At 48.5% G+C, this 20,241-nt stretch overlaps 1 protein-coding gene across 3 annotated transcripts in view; it reads right to left on the reverse strand.

Annotated features, from left to right (window-relative positions):
- Window positions 1-1,484: 1,484 nt before the first annotated feature.
- The window catches only part of DCP1A (decapping mRNA 1A), a 36,144-nt gene continuing 17,387 nt past the window's right edge, over window positions 1,485-20,241 (reverse strand). The window contains exons 2-9 of one of the 3 annotated variants that reach the window (XM_075547523.1): window positions 18,053-18,227; window positions 17,239-17,305; window positions 12,750-12,888; window positions 10,222-10,335; window positions 5,943-6,704; window positions 4,719-4,784; window positions 3,461-3,740; window positions 1,485-3,252 (exon numbers count right to left, since the gene is read on the reverse strand). In XM_075547523.1, coding sequence (XP_075403638.1) covers window positions 3,083-3,252; window positions 3,461-3,740; window positions 4,719-4,784; window positions 5,943-6,704; window positions 10,222-10,335; window positions 12,750-12,888; window positions 17,239-17,305; window position 18,053 — 1,599 coding nt within the window. In that variant the 5' untranslated portion in view covers window positions 18,054-18,227 and the 3' untranslated portion in view covers window positions 1,485-3,082. The remainder of the gene's footprint in view (window positions 3,253-3,460; window positions 3,741-4,718; window positions 4,785-5,942; window positions 6,705-10,221; window positions 10,336-12,749; window positions 12,889-17,238; window positions 17,306-18,052; window positions 18,228-20,241) is intronic. The other 2 variants (XM_075547524.1, XM_075547525.1) reach the window with 2 other exon arrangements.

Below are 20,241 nucleotides of genomic sequence, written 5' to 3' on the forward strand. Positions count from 1 at the left end.
CACAGGTGGTATAAAATCCATAACATTAAAAATGTTAATGATGCAAATTGGACTCACAGAACAAACTCTTGCTGTCACGTCAGAGCTTGTCCCCCCATTTCAGGGAGCAGGGGCTCTGGGAAGCTGCAGGTCGGGAGGTGCCTCAAGGCCAGGGCAGGAACACAACCACGGGCTTGAGTGGCCACACTCCCCCCCCACCCTCCATCTGCGGGGAGGATACTGCCATCTCGGCGTCTTTAATTCAGGAGTTAAAGAGAAAACCCGTTCAGGAACAGCTCCTGGACAGGCCCCGTGCAGGCAGTCTCCCTCTTCTACGAGCCCGAGTCTGGACTCCTGACAACTCCGGGGGGTGGGAGCCACGATCACTTACGGGAGGTATTCTGAACACGACAGAAAACCCCAGGTAGGCGGGTAGGTCGGTAATGCACTCAGCTGCGCTGATCCGGGCCAAAAGTACAGGGCAGTGAGGGATCGTGCGTGTAAGCAGTTAGGTACGCATGGTCATGCATGCGGCATGTCGAGGGCATCTCAGGCGGCCTTCTTTGCGGAGGCGTTCTAACGGTGTGGTGTGAGGTGGTTTACCTCATACTGGCCTCGACGGGGCTTAGGATGCTGAATAACAAGCCAGAAGAACAAGTGCTCGATGTGTAACACCCGTGGGGTCATTTCCTAAATGAAGCCCGTGCGTCCTCTGGCCAACAGGAGCCAAGCCAGCGTGGGCGTTGAACAATACTGCACTGTCAGCTAGATAGCAAGAGATGCTTCTCCTGACCAGGACAGCCCTTTGGAAATGCAGGATTCAGAGTCAGCCAGGCCGACCCTTGCAGCTCAAAGCTCGCGGCACACACACACACAGGAGCACGACCTTCTGCCTCAAAGGAATACAGCTCTTTGGGAGGCTGCGCGAGTCTGTTCACACAGCAGCCGCCCCACAGTGACAGCCAACCCACCTCGCCAAGCTCTGAAAGGCTCCTCTCCGGAGCCCCCGACCAGCCCTGGGCTGGGCACACAGCGGCCTGGACACAGAGAGCCCAGTGCGAAGCATCTCCTTGTGGGTGTCCGGTCTGCTCGACTCAATCAAGCAACTGCACTGTGACTCCCGCCAGGGCCCTCGAATTTCAACGGCTCAGGCTTGGCTTCTACATTTCAGAAGCTTCAAATATATAAATTCAGGAATTTTTAGTCTGTGTGACTTGGGCCCTGAATAGAGTGGTGCCACCCTGAGGGGACCTACCATAACCCTCCTGACTGCCCCCCACCTCCCAGCACATCCATTGCCCAGATCAAAGGCTGAAATTGAACACATCTGCAGAGATTAAGATCTTTCTCTTAACTCTTTCGTAGCATAACATATGCTCAAAGATGTCCATTACCAACCAGAACCCCTCGGCTCTCCTGTTTACAAAGCCCATGGAGACTAGCTGAGGCGTAGACTGTTCACCTATAGAATAGTCATGTGGCTCCCTGGACACCCCCAACCCCCTCCCCGTCCCCCAGTCTCCTGGTGGCGGCAGCACTCCCCCTCTCCTGGATGACTCGCAAACACCTCGTTTTTGGTTGCAGAGTTGATCTGCTGTCTTTACAAACTAACAATTCCTAATTGAGCACGAGAACTTAAGAGCTTCCCTGAATTCTGTAGAGTTCACATATATAACTAGCTAGACAGTCCTAAACATTCAGGAAGCATGTCCAGGTTAACAAAAACCAGCTGAAGTATTCTTAATGTTAAAAAAACAAAACAAAACACAAACAACAACCCCAAGAAAGCAAACTAAGTAGTAATTCACAAGTAAATTAAAAAAAATTTCAGCTAAGAAAATCTATAGACTTATGATTGAGTTACCATTAAAGCTTCACTGACTGCCCCCAAGGAACCATCGCCCTGCCAGCGTCATTCATCCCCAGTGAAATGCTGCCGTGTGCTGGCTGGGCCAAGCGGGCGTTCATTTACCCCATCCTTACATAGTGCTCAGAAAAGTCAGCAGTGCATCGTCATTGACTGAAGACTCAAAATGACTTGCGTTGTAGGAACGAGGAGACTTCCATTCAGGGGGTAGTTTAAAATCACTACTGCTGAAACAAGTCAAACTCTACATGAAAATATCCCTCATCACCGTCACATGCCATAACAGAACACATAGAAATCATGGCAGATTAATAGCAGCATAAAGAAGCATCTTTCCATGTTGTCACACTTGGGGCCAGAAAGATACTCATGGCCTAGGAATACATTGGGAAGATTCTGAATGTCACAATTCCTTATTCTACAATGAAGTAAGGGCAGTGTCAATACCAATTCCTTTTTCTGCATAGCTTTTAAAGCTCATCTCGATACACGAGGACTGGAACCAGAACGGCTGTGTCGAACTGGTCCACTGGTACTTCCGTCAATGTGTGAAGGAGAACCATCCACAGGGACATACTGCGTCAAGACGGGAAGGGAAGGAAGGCTCTGCTCCACACACAATCCCTGGAGCGTTGATCTCAACACGAGGGAGGCCGGGTGGTGTTTGGGCTGTTTTAACCCAGCATCCCTGGTGCAGAGGGGGGGCCCGTTGCCTGCCTGGCCCTGTTCACACAGTGCTGTGGTGAGGGGGACCTATGGTACGGCAGGACAGAGGACACTGGTAATCAAACACATTTGAGAAATCACAGAACTTTTAAGGCCCAAATGGGGCATTTATATAAAATAGACTTCATTTAAACAAATCAAGTCCTAATTTTCCAACTTAAAATCTCTGATCCTTAAAATTCAAAGCTTTTGCAGGCGTGGCTGGCTGACTCCTACTCTGCACAGAGCTTCCCTGTCCGCTCCAGGGAGTGGTGCTGCCAGGGCAAGAGTGCAGGGGGGCTGAACTCAGAGAGCTGCAGGGCTGGTGACGTCCTGGGAAAGGAGAGCCAGCTGCCAGGCAGGCTCCCGGGCTCCATCACCGAGGAGGAAGCACCCGCTGAGCGTGATCCAGTGGCCCGGTTTTTTCCTGCTGGTGATGCTTCCCAGTGAAACCTCCACGATCACTGGGAACGTCCCTTGGAAAACATTCTTAGGGAATGAGTCTCTTTCTGCTAGGCTCAATGTCGGGATTCAGAAAACTCGATGCTCTGCGCAGATGTTCCCGTGATGAAGCCTGTGTGTGAGGGGGAGCTGTGGCCTGAAGGCTTCCTCAGCTCCAGTCATAGGCTGAGGTTGTCTTTGTCCTTGGTCACGACCTGCAGGTAGACTTCGTGAAGCGTACTGAGGAAGCTGGAGTCGTTCTGCAAGAGACAGCGAGAACCCCCACGTCACCTTTATGGATCACAGCTTACTCCCCACTTGGGAAAAGCTCAGCAAAGACCTGTGTAGCTGCCCAAGTAATCCCCCCGCCCAGGGACAATCAATGCCTGAAGACCACCTCAGCGACTTCCTCCCGGCTCTCTTCCCATCGGCAGTGTATAGGACGGGGCAGCACTACGCCCGGCTAACCTTTTGCACTGACTTTATGAATTGATTCGTTATGGAGAGTCTCCCACATCACAGGGTTGCTTTGACACCCACACACCTTGATGAGGTGTATCAGCGTGTCCTGGAGCTGAGCCTTGCTGAGCATCACGGGAGGTTTTCTCTGATGTTCTGACGTCCCCACGGTCAGAGGAGAAGGGGAGCTGGCTGTCCTCTCAAGCTCCGTGGACCTTGCAGTGACCTGCTGGAAAGCACTTGGGGACAGCAGGACAGAAGGTGTTGTCGTGGCCGGGGTGCCTGCAACCTGCAGAGGGAAGGCCGTGGGGATGCGGCAGTGTGAGACTGAAGAAGAGTCAAATGCTAACTCCTGGCTTCAGGGAGAGGATATGGAATCTGAGTGTTCTAACAGCTGGCTGTGCGCTCTGCTATGCTGGAGAAGGAACAGTCCAGCGCTAGGATCACAACACCTAGGGCAGCTAGGGGAATCAAGCCAAGTCCCAAGGAAGGCCAGTCTACGCGGTGTGCCATCAGGTCTGAGAGTTACTGAACATCCTGACTAGTACAGTTTACTGTTTTTCTGGTTATTAGCGGTAATTAACCTACAAGCCCATCTCAATGGGGGAAAAGGGAGATATTAATTTCATTTTCAAGAAGTTTTGTCTTTGATAACTTTGATAGTGTCAACATACTGAACCCATTGTACTTTCTCTCTGTTTGGGGCTCCTCCTAGGATTTCTTGAAACACGTACACCCCTCAGTCACGATGTGTCACTTCCCTGGGGACCAAGTGGGTGACAGGTGAGGCTGCCAACCTCAGGTCAGCAGTATGAACCCACTGGATTCTCGCAGAGAAAGACAGGCTTTCTGCCCTAGCGGGTCTCCAGCTGTGGAAAGCCCATAGCAGTCCTGTTCTGCCCTGGAGGCTTGGCGTGAGCTAGCGTGACACCCGCCCTCCTCCGCCCCCAAGAGGCATTGGGCTCTCGCTCATCATCTCAGAGTGCCCTCATGTTACCTCCACTACCTATGCTGGTTTTTATCGCAACACCAGGACAAGCCACAGGGAAAGGGCAAATAATAGACAAGCTCAAAGCTGGCTTAGTCCTCAGACTCAGGAGAAGGAAGACACACGCACGCACACACACACAGAAATCTTTCCCACAGAGGTGCCGGCTCCAGGATGGGGTAGCTGAGGCAGGCATAGGCAGGCTAATGAGACCTTTTATTCCACACTCCTAGACAGCCCTTAGAAACCCCTAATGGGCTCTTCAGAAATAATGCTTACCGGGATGGCACCGGGTAGGCCCTTCGGCTGCGCAAACACATCCGCGTCCTGGCTTTGCTGCACAGACTGCAAGGCATAAAAAGGGAAGATGAGCGGGGCGGCACAGGGCAGCCAGGCAGTGTCCAGTTGCTGCTGGGAGAGCGACGGAAGAGCCTCCCACCCTCAGTGCCACGAAAGGGCCTGCACGGGAATCTTGCGGCCTGCTACACAGGCAAAGAGCGGAGAAATCCGTCGCTCTTCCAAAGCTGGGAGTGCCTAGGCAGGCATCTGTGGCTCAGTCTTGCATAGATAGGAGATTCTGACCAGAATCTGGGTGAGGGGACGTAAACTGTGGTCCTTGCTCACAGGGGAAAGGCTTGTTGCAGAGCACACACATCAGGCCCAGCCTAACAGTTGTGCTGCCGGCGCATGGACGCCTATGTGCAGGACAGCTCCCAGCGGAGCAAGCAGAGCAAGGAGCAGGTGTGGAGGCCAGTCTGGAGAGGACAGCATTCTGCCCGGCTCCCCTGAAACCTTCCAGACTGCAGGCCACACCTGCAGCTACTGGGAGAGTGGAGGCAGGTGCACATCAGGGGGTGATTCCCATCTGCTGCACTGTACTCTCTCCTGCTCTTATGCTGATAGGGCCCTAAGTGGAGAGCGCCAAAGTGACAGGGGACTGAGGTCACCAAGCTACTAGCTTTCCTTTCTCCTGAACAGGGTTTCAAAGGAAAGGGGACAAGACTCCACTAAGATGATAAAGGATTCCTACAATGGCTCCTCTATATGATATTCTTTGTTGAAATGTTAAGATTGGAGATTATGTTAGATGCTGGACAGCTGCTACCTGCAAGTTTGCCAATTCACACACACCAGCCACTGAGGGGAAAAAAATGAGGGTATGTGTTCCTGTAAAGAACCTATCTAGGGTCACTATGAAGCAGGAACACTTAATGGTGTGGGTAACCCCAACTGGTAACAATCTCTGTAAGTTTACAGATCTTAGAAACCCACTGTGTGATGATCTTCAGCCCCGCCCCCAAGCTAGAGCTGTGTCCCATGGACGAAGCTTCAGCACCCCGCTCCTGACGCCGCTTATCTAGTTGCTCACTACAGGGATTCTTACTGCCCCCTATAGCAGGGCACACTCGACACGTGCCCAGAGGTGTCTCTTTCAAACAACTCCAAGTGTCAGGGGAAACCCAGTCTCCTGTGGGTTCACTCCCCTGCCCGGCCCGACGGTACCTGGAAGGGAGAAAGCACCATGCTGTGCAGGGGGCCTGTGGTGGCGGCGACTCTGGCTGTGGTAGTTTTGGCAGGAGGCTCTGTGAAGCTTTCAGGTGTGGCCAGCTGGCCAGCTGCTGGGGGAAAGCTGGGCGCCATGACACCTTTCCCAAGTGACTGTGTCTGCATTTGGTCCTGCTGCGGTGTCAATCTGAGTTTCTGGAGAAGACCCACGCTTGCGAGGGATGCCCCAGCCGAGCCCATCACACTGAGGGGGGCCCTAAAGGGACTCTGGCTGGCAATCAGACAGGGGTGGTTGAGCTCAGGGACTGGCTGGTTGAGGAGAGGAGACCTCTGTCTGGGTGTGGTCTTCACTGCCTGTGTCCTGGTGCTGCTTCGAGGTAAGCTGGGGGTCATCTGGCCTTGAGGAGTCTCTGCTGGCAGAGGGGGGCTGAGCACAGGGCTCAGGGGGCTCACATAGCTTGAGGTGTGCTTATCAACGGCCTGCGTGATGCAGGCAGGAGTGATGAGCACAGGGGCGGGGACTTCAGGTGGCATTGAGTGGAGGGGAGTGGCCTGCACACCCAGGCTTTCTGTCTGTGGGCCCCCTCCTGGCTGTTCAAAGGGAAAGGGCATGAGCGGGCTGGGCTCCTTCTGCAAGGCTTCTCCTGGCTGCTTCTCCATGTCCTCTGAATCAAGACCCACAGCCATGGGCGGCTCCTTGAGCTGAGAGGTTCCAAACAATTCTTCCACTGTCAGATGCTTATGTCCAGTCGGAGCGGACTGAAAAACAGATCAAACAACCATGAAGGAGAGCAATCTCAAGAAAACCAGGGCCACCAACCCCCTTCTCGAACGCCCACAGTCTGTAAACAAGGAGGGCCGGGAAGTTGCTGAGACGGATGTCCCGGATGAAGGCCAGGTCTTCTGGGCTAGGGACCGAAATCCACAAGGATAGTACAATCCAAACTTCAGGGGCCCCTGTGAGGGGACAGCTTCTTATTAAAGACCTAGCTCTGCCCAAGTGCCCCAGGCCAACAGCACACGCAGGAACTAATGCTGCCCGCGGACTGAAGAGTGAGGTGCGGCTGTGCAGCCCTGACTCCGAACGAAGCAAGAAGGTCCTGGATTTCTCCACGCGGCCTCTGCTAGCAACACTGCTGCCAGGCTACCAACAGTCACTGACAGTGCCTTTGGGCATCAGAGGCCATGACAGACAAGAGAGGGGGCCTGTGCTGTCAGAGGAGCAGCCCTGGGGGTGCAGGGCTTACGCGGTGGGCTGCGATCTGCCAGCAGTTCTGTGGGGCCAACACTGGATTTTCTACTCTCGTGAACAGGAAACCCACAGGTGGTGCTGTGAGTCAGCACTGACTCAGTGGCAGTAAGTTTGTTTTTTCATTTAGCTTTAATATAACAACTGAGATATGTGATTAAAGGATACTGGGATAATAATGTATTGTTGCTACATTTTCTGTAATTGTGCTTATAAACATAGATAAATATGTAATTTCAAAGAAAAATATTGACAGAAGAGGTTTCTTTCTTCACCTCTGGGTGACTCAAAGTTTAACAGTGCAACAAAAGATATCTGTATGGAGAGCTGATTCAGGGTCACCCTGTGAGCCCGCGCACGTGTACGCACACACACACAATGAACCTACATCAGCACCATGTTCCCAACCTTCTCCTACTGCTAGCGGGCCACTAAAACCCACACCAAACTCCATGCCATCCACTGACCCTGACTGGCAGTGATTCTACATGACCGAGTAGAGGGGCCAGCCCCCTGGAAGCAGTTCTGAAGCCGACGGCCTCACTCACCCTTCTCCCAGGCACGGCTGGGGAGAACGGCTGCGGCTCCTAGGAAGTCACCTTGCTCCTTGGCTCCCTTGCTAGCACACAGGAGCTTCACGTGCTCTCTCCACACTGTCACGGGCACGGAAGTGAGCCTGCTGCTAGCACTTGCGAGGCCTGCCTGGAGTGATTCAAGTCTAACTGGCCCCTTCCTCACACCACAGCAGAGTTTATTTATCTCTGTGTGAATCTATTGGGTTCATGCCAGATCTTCTACCTGGTCGTTCGCTGCACTATCAGACATGTAATACGCTCGACTACACCAAACTCTCTGCCATCGAGTCGATGCTGACTCACAGTGACCCTACAGGACAAGGGGGAACTGCCCTGTGAGCTTCTGTGAATGTAACTCTTTGCCAGAGTAGAAAGCACAGTCTTTCTCCCGAGGAGCGGCTGGTGGTTTTGAACTGCTTACCTTGTGGTTAGCAGCCCAACGTGTAACTACAAGGGCTCCTCTTGACTACACAAGAACCCAAACTCAATGACACAGAAGCAGGAAAGTAATTTCAACGACTTTAAGAACAAACAAACAAAATAAATAAATTAATTAAAAATTAAAAACAAAACAAACAAAATACATACAAACCAGCACCCGCCACAATGCTGAGTGGATTCTGAAGAGGACATTTTAATAAAGAAATGGAGATGGAATTTATTGCTATTAAAGTCTGGCAGTTGATTTCCTTTTCAACAATAGATGGCAGCATTGCCTCACAAATGCAGTGCCTGTACTTAGGGGTGAATTATGGATCTGGGCTAATATTACCAATCACATGGCTTCTGACAATATCCACATTTAGATATCTCAAAGAATTGTTATCAGTTTGTCCTGAGAAATGGAGTTTTAACGGCACATAACAAGAGAATCATGAAGGAGTGGGTAAGGACCACCACAACATCGGAAGGGGTGTCCACTGCACCGTGTTCCACACACTATCAGGGGCTTTGCGGGGAGCTCTTAGTTCAATATGGCAGGTAATGGCTCTCCCTTCTTTGGTCCAATTCTCTGTGGACCTCCGTGAATCAGGCAGTGCCTGGATCCTTACCTCTGTCAGTTACAGCACAGGCAGGAGGAGCGTCTCATGATTCCAAAGGCCAAAGCGACTACTCCACTGAACCCCCAGAGCTGACAGCACAGCCCAGAAGGAACCCAGCCTCCCTGATCTGAACTCACAACAAAACCCCACACCCACAGCGCCGTCGGTGCTGACTCAGCAACCCCCAGGGCAGGGAGAACCACCCTCTGGCTTTCTGAGGCTGTGACTCTTACAGAGTAGAAAGACTGCTGGTTCACCATCACCAAAGTGTAACCGCTATGCCATCAAAGCTCAAAACCAACCCCAAACCCCGTTTATAAACTCCATTCCACACAGCCATCACTTGCCCTTCAATCCAAGCAGCGTAAAAACACCGGATGAACTGAGCATGAAGATTTAACAACATTCCGGCTCGTGGCTGTTGGTAAGGTGGAACGGCCGAGCCATGGGATCGAGCACTGAAACCGCAACTCCAACGTCCAGAGCAGCTCCAAGAGCTGACCGGTTAAAGAAGACCACACCATGGAAAACAAGAGCCGACGGAAGCAGTCGTGTGAAGGATGCTCTAGGAACACGCTGAGTGCAGGAGGTCATTACACACTCTAGATCAGGCATCCTCAGACTGCGGCCCGCCAAGGACATTTATCCGTCCCGCTAGGTGTGTGTTTTTAATTTTCACTTCAAAATAAGATATGTGCAGTGTGCACATGAATTTGTTCATTGTCCATAGTTGTTTTTTTCCGGCCCTCCAGTGGGTCTGAGGGACAGTGGACTGGCCCGCTGCTCTAAAGCCTATCCACTTAGCATTCTTGGAATGACACATGAATGGTGCCGGGGGTTAAGACAGGAGGGGTCAGGGAAGGTTCACGAGGGCAGGCATGAGGGATCCTTGTGAAACTATTCTGTACCTCGACTGTGGCAGTGGATGGACACACCTTACAGGGGACCAGATTGCAGACTAGACGCAGGTGCACACCCCTGCCTGAGGAAGCGGTGCCCGCTGGATCGAGAGCTAACATTACCGCGATAAGGATTCCGTACGACATTCTGCAGGATGCTATCATTAGGGAAGTGGGCACAGGGGCTTTGGGACCTAACTGCATAGAAATCCACACTCATTTCAAAATAACACTTAGCTAGCCAATTAGAGGCTTCATCTGATTGTGAAAATAGACCTAGTCATTGATCAGGCCATCAGTTGTCAGGGGTTCATCAAGAGATGTGATGGCGATATCCAGAAAAAGACCGCTCTGGACCTGGAGTGGTCGGACGGGGACACATGGGCAGTGACTTTATACTGCTCTCTCTGTGTGTGCACCTAGACCGGTAAGTCAGAAAGTAAGCCTGCACTTGGTGTTTCATTGCAGGGGAGGGGGGGAGGAGACAAAGTTGTGCTCTGCTGTACAAACCTGGTCTTGTGACGTGAGGGGCAGCTCTTCTAAAGTCTCTGTACTTCCCAGATTGGACAGCTGCGTGCTCGGCTGCAGCCCAGGGCTGGAGATATCGGAGTCGCCCATCTGATTCTTTAAAAACGAAAAAGGGTATCATGTGAAAAGATTGCTTCTATTATTTGGATCATGTGGCAGTTACATCATCTCTTGTCAACTTGAGCAAAGGGGTGGATTCGAGCCTGTCAACCAGGTCATAGCCAATCAAGCCTCTGTGTGGGCATGGCCTTCTCCTGTGGATTCTGGGGACTCTTGTCTTCCTTTCTGGAGGTGGGACATACACTCTCTGTGAGACATTCCTGTTGACAAGCCACATGGAGCTACGCTGATAAAGCCAGAGCCCTGGAGCTGGAGGAGCCACGTGAAGACCCACGCCTGCGCTGAGATGCTCCCGTGGCCGCTGGATCCACAAGACTTTCCACCCACTGGCATGTGATCTTCCTGCATTCGACATCATTGCATGTGTTGTGTGAGTCTGAAGAGGAATTTATAGACTGGTAGCAGACATATGGGCTAATATCGGACCTATGGACTTGATCTGGACTGGGCTGTTTCCTAATATACAATTACTCTTTGATCTAAATCTTTCTTATACACATATGCGTGTTTATGAATTAGTTTCTCTACACAGATAATAAAGCATTTGAAGTTATCAGATGAAGTTTTATAGTTGTACACAGCCTTTCAAGCAGTTTAAGGAAAAAAAAATCAACACTGTCCACAAAGGTTTAGCTCTGAGGGCTTATTACCAAGATGGACGGTGAAGTTCTTTTTTTTTTTGTGAGGGGGGCGGTCGTTCTTTTTTAAAATTTCAATGGGGACTGGGGTGTGGCAAGAAGAGGGATGGGGCCCAAATGGGGGCTCTTAGAAATTCTGAGGGTTCTTCCCCCCAAAAAGAGAATGAAGAGTCAAGGGGTACTGAAGGACCCCCATCTGCCAGGAGGCTCTTTCCTCCTCTGCCAAGTGTGGAGGGCTGCACCCAGTCTTGGGGGCCTGCGTGGTCCCAGGATAGGGCCCTCCCCGCTGGTTGCAGTCAGGAATGGTTCCTGTAGCCCCCGGGTGGCCAGGCTCCTGTATCCTGTGTGCCCCTCACCCGCAGTGGCGGGGTGGTTAAGTTCATAACAGAATTAGGGAAACACAGGCCAATGTTTGTGTAAATTCAGAAAGGAAAAATACATAGCTATTAATATTGTGTGCAAAAAACTGTTCTTTCTCACACATGAAATTTCACATGGAGCTCCCATGGGCTAAGATGAAGGGATGAAACACTCCAGCTGAATGGGGTCCCAAACAGCCTCTGCCATTGCTGGCCATGCAGGTCATGTACCATCAGGGATGCTTCCAACAGACATAGCTGCAGGGGTGCTTTACTGAAACCAACATACACCAATACACACTAGACATGTGGTTGTTTACTTGGAAGCATAGATAACAGCATATTAGCTGTGACTATTTTTAAGGGTAAAATGAGAGTTCTCTTCTTTTTGTTCAATGTAATTTTAAAAAGATGTTGTTTTTTTTTACTGATCCCCCTGCCCCTTCCTCAAATATGTTAATTTTTAAATAGTTCATCATTGTTGCTTATAAATTTGGAAAATGAATGGATGCTACTGTTTTAAGGAAAAATAAAACCCCACTTTTTTTTTTTCATTTGACAAACACAAACCAATCCCCGCAGGAGTCTGGACTGACACTGTGTGGCCCAGGGGCTCCTGTGGAGCTGTGCTAAGCTCAAGGTCAACAGTGCAACTCCTTGGACTTCAGTGAGGAAGACTGAACCCATGGAGAGCAGAGCATCTGATGTGACAAGTGACAATGGTGATTCTCCAGCAGCCTCCAATGACCCATGGCACGCTCAGGTACTCAGGTCACATGAAAGAGAGAAGCGTTCCCCAGGCAGAGGCTTTAAAAATCACTGTTTGTGTGCTTGGTCTACAGTGGACGAGTCACAAAAATATGTAACCACATTAGCAGTGGTACCAAAGCTTTCCCTTTAGGAAGACTGTCATTGGTTAAACTTATAAAGTGCAACAGAAATGAAAGAAAAAAAAAAACCAAACCCCAGAATTTCAGAATAGTGTCTAATTTGAGATCTCAATGATGTTAAAGGAAAGTTGTGTGTATTCCTTTTAGCATTAAAGGGTAGAGTTATCAGAAGTTTTTTCACAAGTAAATGGTGACACCCACACAAATTCCCAAGCACCCTAAGCATCCTAGCAGGGACTGCAGAAGTGAGAGGCAAGAAGTTTTTCTGGACCACCTGCGGCATGCCAACTCAGCACCCCCAAACGACATCCTCCCCCCAGGAATTGTACAGGAAGAGAAAAAGCGCCTTCTTTTCCTGTGAAAATCAAGCGTGTGGAGATCCAGATTTAATCCCCGCCCCCAACCTGTCCCTGAGAGTCTACGAACGAATGACCGCTGCTGGCCCCAAGGGCGTCTCTCCCAGGCCATAGGCGGGCTTGCCCTGTGAGCACTCTGGCACTCACTCTCTCATACTCGTCCTTGGCTCTGCTCAGCATCTCCAGGATGTCGATGGGCCTGTGGTTGCTGCAGCCATTGGCCTGGCTGGGACTCTGCTTATCCCGAGCAGCCTGCTGGGACCGCCGGGTCTCCTCTTCTACCACACTGGAGGAAGAGAACTCGATTTCAGAAAAATCTCTAGCTGGGCTCTGACCCAAGAATTCTTGATGGCTACCTTCCAAGAATACACTGACATTGACTGTGTATTCCATGAGAGCTCTGTTTAGCCATACAGAACCCGGTGCTCAGGGCAATGCTCTTTATTTTGATTGGTGTTGCTGAAGCTAAAGAAAAGTCACGGGGGCTAGGGGTATAAGAGTCTTCAGCTCTCCCCACATACCAAGCTCTGAGGCACTTTGACAGCAAAATGCTAGGAACTAAAAGTAGACAGTGAGCATGTGGGTATCTATTACTTTGCTCACTTGTTAGACTGGATAATCAACATTAATAAACTTCTTCAGTGTTGCTGGCTTTAAGGTCTGCCCAGCAGGTTTCAGGCCACACTGCCATGGGACATCATGGGCACAACTTGATCCTTGTGTGAACCAGCCCAGAGCTTCCTAGATTCCCATGTTGACAGACAAAAGCAATGGAATGGTGAAAGGCTTATTTTTGTGGAAGAGGAGGACCAAGGCCTCAGGCCACCCAGTGTCAGCTCTCCACTACCCAGCAGCTTATCTAGGAAGGCCAAGGGAGACATTAGGCACAGGTGGGGTGTTAGAAAATACTAAGGTTAAACAGCTTAGATCTTAAACAGCTTTCTTTCCTGTACAACTATCCTCACATGCAAAACATGCCAACATGCTGAACATGGACAGTAGTCTTTGATTCTCAAAAAAGGGTAGGTTTGTATATTTCCAAAATTTAAATTTTCAGTCCAATCTCCCATGGGGCAAGAATCCTGTCTGAAAATTGCTGCTTTGGGAGAAATGTGTGGTTTCTTTATTGAGATGATTACAGATATAAAGTGAATGCAGAAGGGCTTAAGTGGAGAGCGAATGCTTTGAGAATGATTGGGGCGGGGAATGTATGGATGTGCTTTATACAATTGATGTATGTATATGTATGGATTGTGATAAGAATTGTATGAGCCCCTAATAAAATGTAAAAAATAAATAAATAAAGTGAATGCAGAACTACGAGCGGAGAGTGGACTGAAAGATGACTGGTAAAGGGGGAGTGGCAGGCTTGGTGGGAAATGATCAAGGGTAAGGTTGCTTAGAGAAGAGGTATACTCTAGCCCAGGTGGTGACGAAACATGGTGGTAGGGCAGGAGGAAAGTCAAGGGAGATGGAGGAAAGAGCTAGGAGTCAAAGGGCATTTATAGAGGTCTAGACAAAGACATGTACATGCAAATATATATAGGAGGATGGGGAAATAGATCTATGTGTCTATATTTATAGGTTAAGTATTAAGGTGGCGGAAGGACCTTGGGCCTCTACTCAAACACTCCCTCAATGCATGAATACTTTCTTTTATTAAATTGGAACTCTATGATGCTCACTCTCCCGACACAACTGCTGAAGCCAAAGTGGGTGAACAAAAGTAAATGTGGTGAAGAAAGCTGATGGTGCCCGGCTATCAAAAGAGATAGTGACTGGTGTCTTAAAGGCTTGAAGATAAACAAGTGGCCATCTAGCTCAGAAACAACAAAGTCCACATGGAAGAACACACCAGCCTGTGTGATCCGAGTGGTCCCGAAGGGATCAGTTATCAGGCATCAAAGAACAAAAAAATCCTATCATTGGCTGCACACTTCCATGATAGGATCGCTGAAGACAAATGGGTGCATAAGCAAATGTGGTAAAGAAAGCTGATGGTGCCCGGCTATCAAAAGAGATAGTGTCTGGGGTCTTAAAGGCTTGAAGGTGAACAAGCGGTCATCTAGCTCAGAAGCAAAAAAGTCCACATGGAAGAAGCACACCAGACAGTACGATCACGAGGTGCCAAAGGGACCAGGTATAAGGCATCATGCAAAAAAAAAAAAAAAAAGATATGTGTGTGTATATATGTGTGTGTGTGTGCACACACACACACACCATATTGAATGAAGGGGGAAGTGCAGAGTGAAGACCCAAGGCCCAAGTGTTGGCCAATGGAGATCCCCTCATAGAGGGGTTTAGGAGAGGAGATGGGTCAATCAGGGTGCGAGGTAGTACCGATGAAGAACACAGCTTTCCCCAGATCCTGGATGCTTCCTCCCCCCAACTACCATATCCGAATTCTACCTTGCAGGACTGGATAGGGCAGAGGTTGTACACTGGTACATATGAGGGCTGGAGGCACAGGGAATCCAGGGTGGATGATACCTTAAGGACCAAGGGTGTGAGGGGCGATGCTGGGAGAGTGGAGGGTGAGTGGGTTAGAAAGGGGGAACTGATTACAAGGATCCACATGTGACCTCATCCCTGGGAGATGGACGGCAGAGAAGAGGGGGAAGGGAGACTCCGGATAGGGAAAGATATGACAAAATAACAATCTGTGGATTATCAAGGGCTCATGAGGGAGGGGGGAGCGGGGAGGGAGGGGAAAAAAAAAGAGGACCTGAAGTGGAGGGCTTAAGTGGAGAGCAAATGCTTTGAGAGTGATTAGGGAAAAGAATGTAGGGATGTGCTTTATACAATTGATGTATGTATATGTGTGGATTGTGGTAAGAGTTGTATGAGCCCCTAATAAAATGTAAAAAAAGAAAAGAGAAAAAAAAAAGAAAATGATTAGGGCAAAGAATGTACAGATGTGCTTTGTACAATTGATGTATGTATATGTATGGACTGTGATAAGAGTGGTATGAGCCCCTAATAAAATGTTAAAAATAAAAAAAGAAAGATGACTGGAATGTGACGATCAGATTGGATCGATTTGTATTTATAATGTAGCATATCAGATATCCACAATCCTTAGCTGAACAACAGTGAGACTTCTTCCAAACAACAACAACAAGATGAGAAGATAAACTGTTGCTTCTGTTATAAACAGTGGAACACAGCAAAGTCATTTTCTTTCATTTTTGTACCCTCACCCTCACCCCTGCCATTTCCCACAACTAACATGCACTACTTTAATAATCGGAAAAGAGAATCTGATTTAATGACCATGTGCTTATTTAAACTTAGTTATAAGCCACAGCAGCCTGCACCGAACCTCCTAAGAGATTTGTCACAAAGGCCAGCTGGCCTCGGTTCTTGCCCAAAGGGAGTTTGGGTTGAAAAGAAGATTTCCAACCATCATCACTGCTCAGACCTGTGGGCAGGCCAGTGGACAAGGCTCACTACTGCTGGAAACAAGGTGTTAGCGGTGGTGTCGGAAGGATTCTCTTAAAAGTGCGCCTGGACAACAAGGCTCCTTCCGGCTTGTGTGCTATGAATAGCACCCTAACCCCACGTCTCTTCCTTTCTCTCAAATAATACCCAGCTGTGCCGCTGAGGGTCTTTGTTACACTAGGAATCAATGTGGGAAAACTCTCAAAAGCTTTTATGGTTAGGAACGGTTTAGGGACAAATGGGATTTTCTTCGTAAAAAGTCAACCTTTTCTAGCTTTAGGGATTTTCAACTTTGCTACTGCCAGTAGTAAACTAAAATATTTCCAAATTTAGAAATGGTACAGGTCCAGAAGTTCTAGAAGCTCACTCACTCTCCTACATAACATCTGACTCTTTATAAACATCTTCTGGAACATTTTTAAAAAAATATGTAGAATTTAAAATTGCACTACAGCGGTCAGAAGGGCAATGGGAAGACATGACTGAACACACAGGCACTGACAAGCAGGCTGACATTTTCGAGCGACAAATAGCTGTCTCTACTTCTGGCGTTCCAGCCGTGTGGCCCCAGGGCTGTGGGCAGGCAGATCCACAGCAAAGGGAATCTGATTTGAGCGGTGAGTTTGCGGGCAACGAGGCACCCTGCAGAGCATCCATCCACTGCTCTCCCAAGTCCAAGTGCGGCGCACAACCAGATCAACTTTTGGAACATGACCCATTTCTCTATCAGGTGGCTGACTGCTGACACCTGTTAAGGAAATCTGGATAGCCCTCTCAGTCAGAACCACTGTGTTTGGGGTCAGCCTGAGCCTGTCCTGGGCAGCATGCTGGCCCTTACATGCTGCCCAGTAAGTTCCGCTCAAGTGATGACCTGCCCACAGACTGGATATGCAGCAGTCACTACGAGCATGATAGGGGATTACTCAGCTGCTGACATGAGAAACAGGATGACCCATCTTTGTAACATGGCCACACAACTGAATGCACACAGCAAACAAGATGGGAGGAAGCAGGCTGAAATGCTAATACTTGGGTAGAAGGGTTACAGATAACTCTGTATTTCTTTTCTAAGTCTTTGACAGAGTAGACTGGGGGGGGGTGTTAAAGAGCAGCATATGTGAGTCTGCTCTGGTAACAGAGACGTTTCCTCTTTTGTGTGCCGTCCACTCAGTGGACGGGCAATGGGAACACTTACTTGGCCATGAGTTTGGCTATGCGGTGGCAGTCTTCCCTGTCGTAGAACCAGATGCTGTAGATTGACACTTGAAAAACAAAGAGGGGGAGGGATGAGAAGGCAGCTTTAACCATTTGGGTATCTAGAAACACTGCTACTGTGGGCTGCTATTGAATTTACCACCCTATCCTCAGCCCCAAGATGGGAGGAACCCACCAAACTTTAACATAAGAAGGGACATGTAAAACATTCACATCCTTATTGCAAACATGGTTTTAGGCACTAGTACCAGATTGCAGGTATACCTTTCACGATGAAAAACAACAAAAGCTACAAATCAGAACTGATTGCACGATACATTCCAAACTGCTATTAAATGTGAAGAAATCTTAATGGAAACCAAGTTAACTCAGCCTCAAAAATCTTTGAGACTCTAGAAATCTAAAAGGTGGAATTAATATGGTTACTGTAAAAAAAAACAAACAAACCTAAAAAGCTTCAAAACCAACCCAGCTGCAGCTCCCTCCTATGCCTGACACCATCCCCTCCTGTGGAGTGGGAGTGCTGGACAGGTGCTGCCTCTCCCTGACACTTCACTGGGGGGTAGGGAGGACACTTTTTATGATCCCTCTACCACCTGCAAAGAACTCATATTTTGTCTCATTTTGCCTTATTTCTATTATCTCCTCTTTTCTGTATTATATGAGTTTTTGCCCTTCCTATTCAATTTCCTGATGGGGGTGGAGGTGGGCGGGGGACCTCAGTGGGTCTCTGGTACTGCTGCCTGATGAAGTGGAAGGTGTTTGCTGGGAGACATTTCCTGCTGACCACTCACTACGGGCAGGTTCCAGTCCTTCCAGCAGCTTTTGTTGGGTTTGTCAGGGATCACAGGTGGAGCTCCTATTTCTTCCAGAGGAGAACAGGACACGGCGGGGTCATCTTTCCCTGTGTTGTCCAGATGACCACTCCTCCGAAGCTCTCCTTTCACTGTCTCTGCGACGACTGTCAGGCTGGGAACGTGGAGACAAGTCTATGGCAAGTTCCCTCTACAAGTCTCCTTATGCTTTTTATGGATAAAAAATGAAGGCTTATAAAGAAGACTAAAAGATTTATGGATAAATCACAGAGAAAACCAGCCTCAGAAATGGGACTACAACTTCTATCTTCCCACTTCTAGGTGAGCTGTCTTTCCACTGCACACTTACGGCATTAATAATTTAAGTAAAATTTTTTCATAGGGACAGAAAGCTGATGAGCACTTCACTTAACATATACAAAGATTAAGGCAACACATAAAAGAAAGCTGATAAATTAAGGAATAAATAATCCATTAAAATAATATGACTGGCATAGAACACAGAAAATATAATGGCTACATAAGAAACATTAAAATAAAACTTCGAGGACCTATTATTTGGATTTTATAGAGATATTATCAATACATATCATCCACTTTGAAAGCCCTTTTAAAAAAATTAAAGGATCATTTTATTGGCGGCTCTCACAACTCTTATTCCAATCCATACATCAATTGTATCAGGCATATTTGTACATTAGTTGCCATTGTCTACAGAACAGATTAAGCCTAGCCTTTCCCTTCTCTAATTTTTAAATTGTGAATTAGGCACGGGGTTACCTATCATAAACTTAGCTTTGAAAAAAAAACCAACTTTATTGTGAATCTGGTAAAGGGTTAGCGTTCAATTTCCCATTTAAGCTTAACGTTGACATCTTAATGGAAGGGCACAGAAGCAGCCTTACTCCAGAGGAGATAGGAGATAATTCCTAAACAGGATCTACTGCAGGGTCTTAATTATGTTCTTAGCAGTTAAAGGTTGCTGTACATCGAGACAATCTGATCAGGGCTTTGAAAAGACTCCATATATGGCAATCGTACACAACCACCCTCTTAAAATATACCTGTTCCCTCCTTGGCTCAGGAACACCCCACCCCACACATAACAAAGCCCAATACAAAAGGTCCTAGCTCCCCCTCATGTATTAGGACACACCCACAGGACCTCCAGTGCTGACAAGAGGTTTATTATACGCAATACATCATGCTCAAGAGAGCACAGGAGTCTTTAGTGCCTAATGTTGTAACACAATGAAGATATTCTCCCGGGGGGATCCTCAACTGAAAGGTTAGGAAAGCATTTCATAATGAAATCAAAATAAGTATATCCCAGAGTCAAGTGACTAAAACAATTCTTTCTTTGAAGAAACAAAGAATTTAAAGTGAGACATACTCGTCTATTCTTGCCCTTTATCAAAGAAACTGCCAAAAAAGAGCCAAACACCTTGAAGGCATGTTTGCAGAAGCAACGCAAGATAAGGGAGCCGTAATGGTAGCTTAATGGGTAAAGGATAAGAGTCACACTCGACTCTGCCACAAGCAGACCTGTAGAGGTTCAGACACGCATCCAAGGTCGACTCTGCCTGCCAACATATCAGTTGCTCAGTGTGGGCAACTACGAAGAAGGGCCAGAGAACAGCCCCAGAGCCTGTCACTGTCACTCATGAGCAAAGACAGAGAAATTGACCAGATAACTAAGCCACAAAGGACCTAGTCTCCAAACCAAAGTTACGCCTTCCTCCTTCAAGAGAACTTACACTCTAGGCACACTACATTCTCAACCATCTATTTCCCGGGCTACACCCCCTACATGGAGATGTAGGAATTTCGGGGCTTGCCCGCCCTTTCACCGCAGCTGCGGACAGCATTCTGGTTTCTAAGTGGCTCTTCCTAAGCTGAAAGTGAGTAAGCAGTTATTGCACACCCTCCAGAGGGCTGTCCCACAACATTGAAAATCCAGGGGTGTCACAGGGCATCTGTTTTTAGGGTGCCCTTCCATGAGCAGTGAAAGTGGGTGTCACAAGGTCTGGGGAAGAAATCCATTTTCCTTCGAGTTTTGTGATGTCCCCTCATGTCAAGATGCAGATAACAAACCAAACCCGCTGCCACGTCACAGCTCCAAGCCACAGGTGCCCTTCTGAAGGGCTTCCCAGGCCGTCAATCTTCAC

The sequence above is a fragment of the Tenrec ecaudatus genome, chromosome 4 (assembly GCF_050624435.1).
Source record: "Tenrec ecaudatus isolate mTenEca1 chromosome 4, mTenEca1.hap1, whole genome shotgun sequence".
Lineage (NCBI taxonomy): Eukaryota > Metazoa > Chordata > Mammalia > Afrosoricida > Tenrecidae > Tenrec > Tenrec ecaudatus.